Raw genomic sequence first — 15,155 nt, 5'->3', positions numbered from 1 at the left:
ATAGGGACAGTAGAGGGGTTCTCTATACTATAGGGACAGTAGAGGGGTTCTCTATACTACAGGGACAGTAGAGGGGTTCTCTATACTACAGGGACAGTAGAGGGGTTCTCTATACGATTGATACTATAGGGACAGTAGAGGGGTTCTCTATACTATAGGGTCAGTAGAGGGGTTCTCTATACCATTGATACTATAGGGTCAGTAGAGGGGTTCTCTATACCATTGATACTATAGGGACAGGAGAGGGGTTCTCTATACCATTGATACTATAGGGACAGTAGAGGGGTTCTCTATACTACAGGGACAGTAGAGGGGTTCTCTATACGATTGATACTATAGGACAGTAGAGGGGTTCTCTACACCATTGATACTATAGGGACAGTAGAGGGGTTCTCTATACTATAGGGTCAGTAGAGGGGTTCTCTATACTACAGGGACAGTAGAGGGGTTCTCTATACTATAGGGACAGTAGAGGGGTTCTCTATACTATAGGGACAGTAGAGGGGTTCTCTATACTATAGGGACAGTAGAGGGTTCTCTATACTATAGGGACAGTAGAGGGTTCTCTATACTATAGGGACAGTAGAGGGTTCTCTATACTATAGGGACAGTAGAGGGGTTCTCTATACTATAGGGACAGTAGAGGGGTTCTCTATACTATAGGGACAGTAGAGGGGTTCTCTATACTATAGGGACAGTAGAGGGGTTCTCTATACTATAGGGACAGTAGAGGGGTTCTCTATACTATAGGGACAGTAGAGGGGTTCTCTATACTATAGGGACAGTAGAGGGGTTCTCTATACTATAGGGACAGTAGAGGGGTTCTCTATACTATAGGGACAGTAGAGGGGTTCTCTATACTACAGGGACAGTAGAGGGGTTCTCTATACTACAGGGACAGTAGAGGGGTTCTCTATACGATTGATACTATAGGAACAGTAGAGGGGTTCTCTATACTATAGGGACAGTAGAGGGGTTCTCTACACCGTTGATACTACAGGACAGTAGAGGGGTTCTCTATACTATAGGGTCAGTAGAGGGGTTCTCTATACTATATGGACAGTAGAGGGGTTCTCTATACTACAGGGACAGTAGAGGGGTTCTCTATACTATAGGGACAGTAGAGGGGTTCTCTACACCGTTGATACTACAGGACAGTAGAGGGGTGCTCTATACCATTGATACTATAGGGACAGTAGAGGGGTTCTCTATACCATTGATACTACAGGGACAGTAGAGGGGTTCTCTATACGATTGATACTATAGGGACAGTAGAGGGGTTCTCTATACCATTGATACTATAGGGACAGGAGAGGGGTTCTCTATACTATAGGGACAGTAGAGGGGTTCTCTATACTATAGGGACAGTAGAGGGGTTCTCTATACTATAGGGACAGTAGAGGGGTTCTCTATACTATAGGGACAGTAGAGGGGTTCTCTATACTATAGGGACAGTAGAGGGGTTCTCTATACTACAGGGACAGTAGAGGGGTTCTCTATACGATTGATACTATAGGGACAGTAGAGGGGTTCTCTATACTATAGGGACAGTAGAGGGGTTCTCTATACTACAGGGACAGTAGAGGGGTTATCTACACCGTTGATACTACAGGGACAGTAGAGGGGTTCTCTATACCATTGATACTATAGGGACAGAAGAGGGGTTCTCTATACCATTGATACTATAGGGACAGTAGAGGGGTTATCTACACCGTTGATACTACAGGGACAGTAGAGGGGTTCTCTATACCATTGATACTATAGGGACAGGAGAGGGGTTCTCTATACCATTGATACTACAGGGACAGTAGAGGGGTTCTCTATACCATTGATACTATAGGGAGAGTAGAGGGGTTCTCTATACCATTGATACTATAGGGACAGGAGAGGGGTTCTCTATACCATTGATACTATAGGACAGTAGAGGGGTGCTCTATACCATTGATACTATAGGGACAGTAGAGGGGTTCTCTATACCATTGATACTACAGGGACAGTAGAGGGGTTCTCTATACGATTGATACTATAGGGACAGTAGAGGGGTTCTCTATACCATTGATACTATAGGACATTAGAGGGGTTCTCTATACTACAGGGACAGTAGAGGGGTTCTCTATACTATGGGACATTAGAGGGGTTCTCTATACTATAGGACAGTAGAGGGGTTCTCTATACTATAGGGACAGTAGAGGGGTTCTCTATACCATTGATACTACAGGACAGTAGAGGGGTTCTCTATACTACAGGGACAGTAGAGGGGTTCTCTATACGATTGATACTATTGGGACAGTAGAGGGGTTCTCTATACCCTTGATACTATAGGGACAGTAGAGGGGTTCTCTATACTACAGGGACAGTATAGGGGTTCTCTATACCATTGATCCTACAGGGACAGTAGAGGGGTTCTCTACACCATTGATACTATAGGGACAGTAGAGGGGTTCTCTATACTACAGGGACAGTAGAGGGGTTATCTATACTACAGGGACAGTAGAGGGGTTCTCTATACCATTGATACTATAGGGACAGTAGAGGGGTTCTCTATACCATTGATACTACAGGGACAGTAGAGGGGTTCTCTATACCATTGAGGGACAGTAGAGGGGTTCTCTATACTATAGGGACAGTAGAGGGGTTCTCTATACTGGGACAGTAGAGGGTTCTATACAGGGACAGTAGAGGGGTTCTCTATACTATAGGGACAGTAGAGGGTTCTCTATACCATTGATCTATACCATACTACAGGGACAGTGGAGAGGGGTTCTCTATACTATAGGACAGTAGAGGTTCTCTATACTACAGGGACAGTAGAGGGGATCTCTATACCATTGATACTACAGGGACAGTAGAGGGGTTCTCTATACCATTGATACTATAGGGACAGTAGAGGGGTTCTCTATACTACAGGGACAGTAGAGGGGATCTCTATACCATTGATACTACAGGGACAGTAGAGGGGTTCTCTATACCATTGATACTACAGGGACAGTAGAGGTGTTCTCTATACTATAGGACAGTAGAGGTTCTCTATACTACAGGGACAGTAGAGGGGATCTCTATACCATTGATACTACAGGGACAGTAGAGGGGTTCTCTATACCATTGATACTATAGGGACAGTAGAGGTTCTCTATACTACAGGGACAGTAGAGGGGTTCTCTATACCATTGATACTACAGGGACAGTAGAGGGGTTCTCTATACCATTGATACTACAGGGACAGTAGAGGGGTTCTCTATACCATTGATACTACAGGGACAGTAGAGGTGTTCTCTATACTATAGGACAGTAGAGGTTCTCTATACTACAGGACAGTAGAGGGGATCTCTATACCATTGATACTACAGGACAGTAGAGGGGTTCTCTATACCATTGATACTATAGGGACAGTAGAGGGGTTCTCTATACTACAGGGACAGTAGAGGGGTTCTCTATACCATTGATACTATAGGGATAGTAGAGGGGTTCTCTATACTACAGGGACAGTAGAGGGGATCTCTATACCATTGATACTACAGGACAGTAGAGGGGTTCTCTATACTACAGGGACAGTAGAGGGGATCTCTATACCATTGATACTACAGGACAGTAGAGGGGATCTCTATACCATTGATACTACAGGACAGTAGAGGGGATCTCTATACCATTGATACTACAGGGACAGTAGAGGGGATCTCTATACCATTGATACTACAGGACAGTAGAGGGGATCTCTATACCATTGATACTACAGGACAGTAGAGGGGATCTCTATACCATTGATACTACAGGGACAGTAGAGGGGATCTCTATACTACAGGGACAGTAGAGGGGATCTCTATACCATTGATACTACAGGACAGTAGAGGGGTTCTCTATACTACAGGGACAGTAGAGGGGATCTCTATACCATTGATACTACAGGACAGTAGAGGGGATCTCTATACCATTGATACTACAGGACAGTAGAGGGGATCTCTATACCATTGATACTACAGGACAGTAGAGGGGATCTCTATACCATTGATACTACAGGACAGTAGAGGGGATCTCTATACCATTGATACTACAGGGACAGTAGAGGGATCTATACTATAGAGGGATCTCTATACCATTGATACTACAGGACAGTAGAGGGTTTCTCTATACTACAGGGACAGTAGAGGGGATCTCTATACCATTGATACTACAGGACAGTAGAGGGGATCTCTATACCATTGATACTACAGGACAGTAGAGGGGTTCCCTATACTACAGGGACAGTAGAGGGGATCTCTATACCATTGATACTACAGGACAGTAGAGGGGATCTCTATACCATTGATACTACAGGACAGTAGAGGGGATCTCTATACCATTGATACTACAGGGACAGTAGAGGGGTTCTCTATACTACAGGGACAGTAGAGGGGATCTCTATACCATTGATACTACAGGACAGTAGAGGGGATCTCTATACCATTGATACTACAGGGACAGTAGAGGGGATCTCTATACTACAGGGACAGTAGAGGGGTTCTCTATACTACAGGGACAGTAGAGGGGTTCTCTATACTACAGGGACAGTAGAGGGGTTCTCTATACTACAGGGACAGTAGAGGGGTTCTCTATACTACAGGGACAGTAGAGGGGATCTCTATACTACAGGGACAGTAGAGGGGATCTCTATACTACAGGGACAGTAGAGGGGATCTCTATACTACAGGGACAGTAGAGGGGATCTCTATACCATTGATACTACAGGACAGTAGAGGGGATCTCTATACCATTGATACTACAGGACAGTAGAGGGGATCTCTATACCATTGATACTACAGGGACAGTAGAGGGGTTCTCTATACTACAGGACAGTAGAGGGGATATCTATACCATTGATACTACAGGGACAGTAGAGGGGATCTCTATACCATTGATACTACAGGGACAGTAGAGGTTCTCTATACTACAGGGACAGTAGAGGGGATCTCTATACCATTGATACTATAGGGACAGTAGAGGGGTTCTCTATACTACAGGACAGTAGAGGGGATCTCTATACCATTGATACTACAGGGACAGTAGAGGGGATCTCTATACTATAGGACAGTAGAGGTTCTCTATACTACAGGGACAGTAGAGGGGATCTCTATACCATTGATACTAGGGACAGTAGAGGGGTTCTCTATACCATTGATACTACAGGACAGTAGAGGGGTTCTCTATACCATTGATACTACAGTAGAGGGGTTCAGGACAGTAGAGGGGTTCTCTATACTACAGGGACAGTAGAGGGGATCTCTATACCATTGATACTACAGGACAGTAGAGGGGTTCTCTATACCATTGATACTACAGGACAGTAGAGGGGTTCTCTATACTACAGGACAGTAGAGGGGTTCTCTATACTACAGGGACAGTAGAGGGGATCTCTATACCATTGATACTACAGGGACAGTAGAGGGGTTCTCTATACCATTGATACTACAGGACAGTAGAGGGGTTCTCTATACTACAGGACAGTAGAGGGGTTCTCTATACCATTGATACTACAGGGACAGTAGAGGGGTTCTCTATACCATTGATACTACAGGACAGTAGAGGGGTTCTCTATACTACAGGACAGTAGAGGGGTTCTCTATACTACAGGGACAGTAGAGGGGATCTCTATACCATTGATACTACAGGACAGTAGAGGGGTTCTCTATACCATTGATACTACAGGACAGTAGAGGGGTTCTCTATACTACAGGACAGTAGAGGGGTTCTCTATACTACAGGACAGTAGAGGGGTTCTCTATACTACAGGACAGTAGAGGGGTTCTCTATACTACAGGGACAGTAGAGGGGATCTCTATACCATTGATACTACAGGGACAGTAGAGGGGTTCTCTATACCATTGATACTACAGGACAGTAGAGGGGTTCTCTATACTACAGGACAGTAGAGGGGTTCTCTATACTACAGGGACAGTAGAGGGGATCTCTATACCATTGATACTACAGGGACAGTAGAGGGGTTCTCTATACCATTGATACTACAGGACAGTAGAGGGGTTCTCTATACCATTGATACTACAGGGACAGTAGAGGGGATCTCTATACCATTGATACTACAGGGACAGTAGAGGGGATCTCTATACCATTGATACTACAGGGACAGTAGAGGGGATCTCTATACCATTGATACTACAGGGACAGTAGAGGGGATCTCTATACCATTGATACTACAGGGACAGTAGAGGGGTTCTCTATACCATTGATACTACAGGACAGTAGAGGGGTTCTCTATACTACAGGACAGTAGAGGGGTTCTCTATACTACAGGGACAGTAGAGGGGATCTCTATACCATTGATACTACAGGGACAGTAGAGGGGTTCTCTATACCATTGATACTACAGGACAGTAGAGGGGTTCTCTATACTACAGGACAGTAGAGGGGTTCTCTATACTACAGGGACAGTAGAGGGGATCTCTATACCATTGATACTACAGGGACAGTAGAGGGGATCTCTATACCATTGATACTACAGGGACAGTAGAGGGGATCTCTATACCATTGATACTACAGGGACAGTAGAGGGGATCTCTATACCATTGATACTACAGGGACAGTAGAGGGGATCTCTATACCATTGATACTACAGGACAGTAGAGGTGTTCTCTATACCATTGATACTACAGGACAGTAGAGGGTATCTCTATACTACAGGACAGTAGAGGGGTTCTCTATACTACAGGGACAGTAGAGGGGATCTCTATACCATTGATACTACAGGACAGTAGAGGTGTTCTCTATACCATTGATACTACAGGACAGTAGAGGGGATCTCTATACTACAGGGACAGTAGAGGGGATCTCTATACCATTGATACTACAGGACAGTAGAGGTGTTCTCTATACCATTGATACTACAGGACAGTAGAGGGGTTCTCTATACTACAGGGACAGTAGAGGGGATCTCTATACTATAGGACAGTAGAGGGGATCTCTATACCATTGATACTACAGGGACAGTAGAGGGGATCTCTATACCATTGATACTACAGGACAGTAGAGGGGTTCTCTATACCATTGATACTACAGGACAGTAGAGGGGATCTCTATACCATTGATACTACAGGACAGTAGAGGGGTTCTCTATACCATTGATACTACAGGACAGTAGAGGGGTTCTCTATACTATAGGGACAGTAGAGGGGTTCTCTATACTACAGGACAGTAGAGGGGTTCTCTATACTACAGGGACAGTAGAGGGGTTCTCTATACCATTGATACTACAGGACAGTAGAGGGGATCTCTATACTACAGGACAGTAGAGGGGTTCTCTATACTATAGGGACAGTAGAGGGGTTCTCTATACTACAGGACAGTAGAGGGGTTCTCTATACTACAGGGACAGTAGAGGGGTTCTCTATACCATTGGTACTACAGGACAGTAGAGGGGTTCTCTATACCATTGATACTACAGGACAGTAGAGGGGTTCTCTATACCATTGATACTACAGGACAGTAGAGGGGATCTCTATACCATTGATACTACAGGACAGTAGAGGTTCTCTATACTACAGGACAGTAGAGGGGTTCTCTATACCATTGATACTACAGGACAGTAGAGGGGTTCTCTATACCATTGATACTACAGGACAGTAGAGGGGTTCTCTATACTACAGGGACAGTAGAGGGGTTCTCTATACTACAGGACAGTAGAGGGGTTCTCTATACCATTGATACTACAGGGACAGTAGAGGGGATCTCTATACTACAGGGACAGTAGAGGGGATCTCTATACCATTGATACTACAGGGACAGTAGAGGGGTTCTCTATACCATTGATACTACAGGGACAGTAGAGGGGATCTCTATACCATTGATACTACAGGGACAGTAGAGGGGTTCTCTATACTACAGGGACAGTAGAGGGGATCTCTATACCATTGATACTACAGGACAGTAGAGGGGTTCTCTATACCATTGATACTACAGGACAGTAGAGGGGTTCTCTATACTACAGGACAGTAGAGGGGATCTCTATACTACAGGACAGTAGAGGGGTTCTCTATACTACAGGACAGTAGAGGGGTTCTCTATACTACAGGACAGTAGAGGGGTTCTCTATACTACAGGACAGTAGAGGGGTTCTCTATACTACAGGACAGTAGAGGGGTTCTCTATACTACAGGACAGTAGAGGGGTTCTCTATACTACAGGACAGTAGAGGGGTTCTCTATACTACAGGGACAGTAGAGGGGATCTCTATACCATTGATACTACAGGGACAGTAGAGGGGTTCTCTATACCATTGATACTACAGGACAGTAGAGGGGTTCTCTATACCATTGATACTACAGGGACAGTAGAGGGATTCTACTTGATACTACAGGGACAGTAGAGGGGATCTCTATACCATTGATACTACAGGGACAGTAGAGGGGATCTCTATACCATTGATACTACAGGGACAGTAGAGGGGATCTCTATACCATTGATACTACAGGGACAGTAGAGGGGATCTCTATACCATTGATACTACAGGACAGTAGAGGGGATCTCTATACCATTGATACTACAGGGACAGTAGAGGGATCTCTACCATTGATACTACAGGGACAGTAGAGGGGATCTCTATACCATTGATACTACAGGGACAGTAGAGGGGATCTCTATACCATTGATACTACAGGGACAGTAGAGGGGATCTCTATACCATTGATACTACAGGACAGTAGAGGGGATCTCTATACTACAGGACAGTAGAGGGGTTCTCTATACTACAGGGACAGTAGAGGGGATCTCTATACCATTGATACTACAGGACAGTAGAGGTGTTCTCTATACCATTGATACTACAGGACAGTAGAGGGGTTCTCTATACTACAGGGACAGTAGAGGGGATCTCTATACTATAGGACAGTAGAGGGGATCTCTATACCATTGATACTACAGGGACAGTAGAGGGGATCTCTATACCATTGATACTACAGGACAGTAGAGGGGTTCTCTATACCATTGATACTACAGGACAGTAGAGGGGATCTCTATACCATTGATACTACAGGACAGTAGAGGGGTTCTCTATACCATTGATACTACAGGACAGTAGAGGGGTTCTCTATACTATAGGGACAGTAGAGGGGTTCTCTATACTACAGGGACAGTAGAGGGGTTCTCTATACCATTGATACTACAGGACAGTAGAGGGGATCTCTATACTACAGGACAGTAGAGGGGTTCTCTATACTATAGGGACAGTAGAGGGGTTCTCTATACTACAGGACAGTAGAGGGGTTCTCTATACTACAGGGACAGTAGAGGGGTTCTCTATACCATTGATACTACAGGACAGTAGAGGGGTTCTCTATACCATTGATACTACAGGACAGTAGAGGGGTTCTCTATACCATTGATACTACAGGACAGTAGAGGGGATCTCTCCATTGATACTACAGGACAGTAGAGGGTTCTCTATACTACAGGACAGTAGAGGGTTCTCTATACTACTACAGGACAGTAGAGGGGTTCTCTATACCATTGATACTACAGGACAGTAGAGGGGTTCTCTATACTACAGGGACAGTAGAGGGGATCTCTATACCATTGATACTACAGGACAGTAGAGGGGTTCTCTATACTACAGGACAGTAGAGGGGTTCTCTATACTACAGGACAGTAGAGGGGTTCTCTATACCATTGATACTACAGGGACAGTAGAGGGGTTCTCTATACCATTGATACTACAGGACAGTAGAGGGGATCTCTCTTGATACTACAGGACAGTAGAGGGTTCTCTATACTACAGGGACAGTAGAGGGTATCTCTATACCATTGATACTACAGGACAGTAGAGGGGTTCTCTATACCATTGATACTACAGGACAGTAGAGGGGATCTCTATACTACAGGACAGTAGAGGGGATCTCTATACTACAGGACAGTAGAGGGGTTCTCTATACTACAGGACAGTAGAGGGGTTCTCTATACCATTGATACTACAGGACAGTAGAGGGGTTCTCTATACCATTGATACTACAGGACAGTAGAGGGTTCTCTATTGATACAGGACAGTAGAGGGTTCTCTATACCATTGATACTACAGGACAGTAGAGGGGTTCTCTATACTACAGGACAGTAGAGGGGTTCTCTATACCATTGATACTACAGGACAGTAGAGGGGTTCTCTATACTACAGGACAGTAGAGGGGTTCTCTATACCATTGATACTACAGGACAGTAGAGGGGTTCTCTATACTACAGGACAGTAGAGGGGTTCTCTATACTACAGGACAGTAGAGGGGTTCTCTATACCATTGATACTACAGGACAGTAGAGGGGATCTCTATACCATTGATACTACAGGGACAGTAGAGGGGTTCTCTATACTACAGGACAGTAGAGGTGTTCTCTATACTACAGGACAGTAGAGGTGTTCTCTATACTACAGGACAGTAGAGGGGTTCTCTATACCATTGATACTACAGGACAGTAGAGGGGATCTCTATACCATTGATACTACAGGGACAGTAGAGGGGTTCTCTATACTACAGGACAGTAGAGGTGTTCTCTATACTACAGGACAGTAGAGGTGTTCTCTATACTACAGGACAGTAGAGGGTTCTCTATACTACAGGACAGTAGATACTACAGGACAGTAGAGGGGTTCTCTATACTACAGGACAGTAGAGGTGTTCTCTATACTACAGGACAGTAGAGGTGTTCTCTATACTACAGGACAGTAGAGGGGTTCTCTATACTATAGGGACAGTAGAGGGGTTCTCTATACTACAGGGACAGTAGAGGGGTTCTCTATACTACAGGACAGTAGAGGGGTTCTCTATACTACAGGACAGTAGAGGGTTCTCTATACTACAGGACAGTAGAGGGGTTCTCTATACTACAGGACAGTAGAGGGGTTCTCTATACTACAGGACAGTAGAGGGGTTATCTATACTACAGGACAGTAGAGGGGTTCTCTATACTACAGGACAGTAGAGGGGTTATCTATACTACAGGACAGTAGAGGGGTTCTCTATACCATTGATACTACAGGACAGTAGAGGGGTTCTCTATACTACAGGACAGTAGAGGGGTTCTCTATACTACAGGACAGTAGAGGGGTTCTCTATACTACAGGACAGTAGAGGGGTTCTCTATACCATTGATAGGACAGTAGAGGGTTCTCTATACTGCTATAGGACAGTAGAGGGTTCTCTATACTACAGGACAGTAGAGGGTTCTCTATACTACAGGACAGTAGAGGGGTTCTCTATACTACAGGACAGTAGAGGGGTTCTCTATACTACAGGACAGTAGAGGGTTCTCTATACTACAGGACAGTAGAGGGGTTCTCTATACTACAGGACAGTAGAGGGTTCTCTATACTACAGACAGTAGAGGGGTTCTCTATACTACAGGACAGTAGAGGGGTTCTCTATACTACAGGACAGTAGAGGGGTTCTCTATACCATTGATACTACAGGACAGTAGAGGGGTTCTCTATACTACAGGACAGTAGAGGGGTTCTCTATACTACAGGACAGTAGAGGGGTTCTCTATACTACAGGACAGTAGAGGGGTTCTCTATACTACAGGACAGTAGAGGGGTTCTCTATACTACAGGACAGTAGAGGGGTTCTCTATACTACAGGACAGTAGAGGGGTTCTCTATACTACAGGACAGTAGAGGGGTTCTCTATACTACAGGACAGTAGAGGGGTTCTCTATACTACAGGACAGTAGAGGGGTTCTCTATACTACAGGACAGTAGAGGGTTCTCTATACTACAGGACAGTAGATACTACAGGACAGTAGAGGGTTCTCTATACTACAGGACAGTAGAGGGGTTCTCTATACTACAGGACAGTAGAGGGTTTCTCTATACTACAGGACAGTAGAGGGGTTCTCTATACTACAGGACAGTAGAGGGTTCTCTATACTACAGGACAGTAGAGGGGTTCTCTATACTACAGGACAGTAGAGGGGTTCTCTATACTACAGGACAGTAGAGGGGTTCTCTATACTACAGGACAGTAGAGGGGTTCTCTATACTACAGGACAGTAGAGGGGTTCTCTATACCATTGATACTACAGGACAGTAGAGGGGTTCTCTATACTACAGGACAGTAGAGGGGTTCTCTATACTACAGGACAGTAGAGGGGTTCTCTATACTACAGGACAGTAGAGGGGTTCTCTATACTACAGGACAGTAGAGGGGTTCTCTATACTACAGGACAGTAGAGGGGTTCTCTATACTACAGGACAGTAGAGGGTTCTCTATACTACAGGACAGTAGAGGGGTTCTCTATACTACAGGACAGTAGAGGGTTCTCTATACTACAGGACAGTAGAGGGGTTCTCTATACTACAGGACAGTAGAGAGGGTTCTCTATACTACAGGACAGTAGAGGGTTCTCTATACTACAGGACAGTAGAGGGTTCTCTATACTACAGGACAGTAGAGGGGTTCTCTATACTACAGGGAGTTCTCTATACTACAGGGACAGTAGAGGGTTCTCTATACTACAGGACAGTAGAGGGTTCTCTATACTACAGGACAGTAGAGGGGTTCTCTATACTACAGGACAGTAGAGGGTTCTCTATACTACAGGACAGTAGAGGGGTTCTCTATACTACAGGACAGTAGAGGGTTCTCTATACTACAGGACAGTAGAGGGTTCTCTATACTACAGGACAGTAGAGGGGTTCTCTATACTACAGGACAGTAGAGGGTTCTCTATACTACAGGACAGTAGAGGGGTTCTCTATACTACAGGACAGTAGAGGGTTCTCTATACTACAGGACAGTAGAGGGGTTCTCTATACTACAGGACAGTAGAGGGGTTCTCTATACTACAGGACAGTAGAGGGGTTCTCTATACTACAGGACAGTAGAGGGTTCTCTATACTACAGGACAGTAGAGGGGTTCTCTATACTACAGGACAGTAGAGGGGTTCTCTATACTACAGGACAGTAGAGGGGTTCTCTATACTACAGGACAGTAGAGGGTTCTCTATACTACAGGACAGTAGAGGGTTCTCTATACTACAGGACAGTAGAGGGGTTCTATACTATACTACAGGACAGTAGAGGGTTCTCTATACTACAGGACAGTAGAGGGGTTCTCTATACTACAGGACAGTAGAGGGTTCTCTATACTACAGGACAGTAGAGGGGTTCTCTATACTACAGGACAGTAGAGGGGTTCTCTATACTACAGGACAGTAGAGGGGTTCTCTATACTACAGGACAGTAGAGGGGTTCTCTATACTACAGGACAGTAGAGGGGTTCTCTATACTACAGGACAGTAGAGGGTTCTCTATACTACAGGACAGTAGAGGGGTTCTCTATACAGTAGAGGGTTCTCTATACAGGACAGTAGAGGGGTTCTCTATACTACAGGACAGTAGAGGGATCTCTATACTACAGGACAGTAGAGGGGTTCTCTATACTACAGGACAGTAGAGGGGTTCTCTATACTACAGGACAGTAGAGGGGTTCTCTAGGACAGTAGAGGGGATCTCTATACTACAGGACAGTAGAGGGGTTCTCTATACTATACTACAGGACAGTAGAGGGGTCTCTATACTACAGGGACAGTAGAGGGTTCTCTATACTACAGGACAGTAGAGGGGTTCTCTATACTACAGGACAGTAGAGGGGGTTCTCTATACTACAGGACAGTAGAGGGGTTCTCTATACTACAGGACAGTAGAGGGGTTCTCTATACTACAGGACAGTAGAGGGGTTCTCTATACTTGACAGGACAGTAGAGGGGTTCTCTATACTTGACAGGACAGTAGAGGGTTCTCTATACTACAGGACAGTAGAGGGTTCTCTATACTACAGGACAGTAGAGGGGTTCTCTATACTACAGGACAGTAGAGGGTTCTCTATACTACAGGACAGTAGAGGGGTTCTCTATACTACAGGACAGTAGAGGGGTTCTCTATACTACAGGACAGTAGAGGGGTTCTCTATACTACAGGACAGTAGAGGGTTCTCTATACTACAGGACAGTAGAGGGGTTCTCTATACTACAGGACAGTAGAGGGTTCTCTATACTACAGGACAGTAGAGGGGTTCTCTATACTACAGGACAGTAGAGGGTTCTCTATACTACAGGACAGTAGAGGGTTCTCTATACTACAGGACAGTAGAGGGTTCTCTATACTACAGGACAGTAGAGGGTTCTCTATACTACAGGACAGTAGAGGGGTTCTCTATACTACAGGACAGTAGAGGGGTTCTCTATACTACAGGACAGTAGAGGGTTCTCTATACTAGGACAGTAGAGGGTTCTCTATACTACAGGACAGTAGAGGGTTCTCTATACTACAGGGACAGTAGAGGGGTTCTCTATACTACAGGACAGTGAGGGTTCTCTATACTACAGGACAGTAGAGGGGTTCTCTATACTATAGGGACAGTAGAGGGGTTCTCTATACTACAGGACAGTAGAGGGGTTCTCTATACTACAGGACAGTAGAGGTGTTCTCTATACTACAGGACAGTAGAGGGGATCTCTATACTACAGGACAGTAGAGGGGTTCTCTATACTACAGGACAGTAGAGGGGATCTCTATACTACAGGACAGTAGAGGGGTTCTCTATACTACAGGACAGTAGAGGGGTTCTCTATACTACAGGACAGTAGAGGGGTTCTCTATACTACAGGACAGTAGAGGGGTTCTCTATACTACAGGACAGTAGAGGGGTTCTCTATATTAAGACCGGTATCTTAACTGTAGCTGTTTGTTTTTCAGGAGGGAGTGTGCCTTGATCAATGAGCTTTGTTGCAAACATTACTGTGACCACCGCACCAAGTAAGTTACTGTACTGCTATAGGAAGTGATGCTGTTTCTACTGCTATAGGAAGTGATGCTGTTTCTACTGCTATAGGAAGAGATGCTGTTGGAAGAGATGCTGTTTCTACTGCTATAGGAAGTGATGCTGTTTCTACTGCTATAGGAAGTGATGCTGTTTCTACTGCTATAGGAAGTGATGCTGTTTCTACTGCTATAGGAAGTGATGCTGTTTCTACTGCTATAGGAAGTGATGCTGTTTCTACTGCTATAGGAAGTGATGCTGTTTCTACTGCTATAGGAAGAGATGCTGTTTCTACTTCTATAGGAAGAGATGCTGTTTCTACTGCTATAGGAAGTGATGCTGTTTCTAATGCTATAGGAAGTGATGCTGTT

At 44.8% G+C, this 15,155-nt stretch overlaps 1 protein-coding gene across 12 annotated transcripts in view; it reads left to right on the top strand.

Annotated features, from left to right (window-relative positions):
* helb (helicase (DNA) B) overlaps positions 1-15,155 on the top strand; it is a 51,176-nt gene that overhangs the window by 30,179 nt on the left and 5,842 nt on the right. For all 12 annotated transcript variants that reach the window (XM_065021285.1, XM_065021277.1, XM_065021280.1 and 9 more), the window contains exon 10: positions 14,721-14,780. In XM_065021285.1, coding sequence (XP_064877357.1) covers positions 14,721-14,780 — 60 coding nt within the window. The remainder of the gene's footprint in view (positions 1-14,720; positions 14,781-15,155) is intronic.

This window comes from Oncorhynchus nerka, linkage group LG8 (genome assembly GCF_034236695.1).
Source record: "Oncorhynchus nerka isolate Pitt River linkage group LG8, Oner_Uvic_2.0, whole genome shotgun sequence".
Taxonomy (NCBI): Eukaryota; Metazoa; Chordata; class Actinopteri; order Salmoniformes; family Salmonidae; genus Oncorhynchus; species Oncorhynchus nerka.
This window is presented reverse-complemented; position numbering and strand designations above follow the sequence as displayed.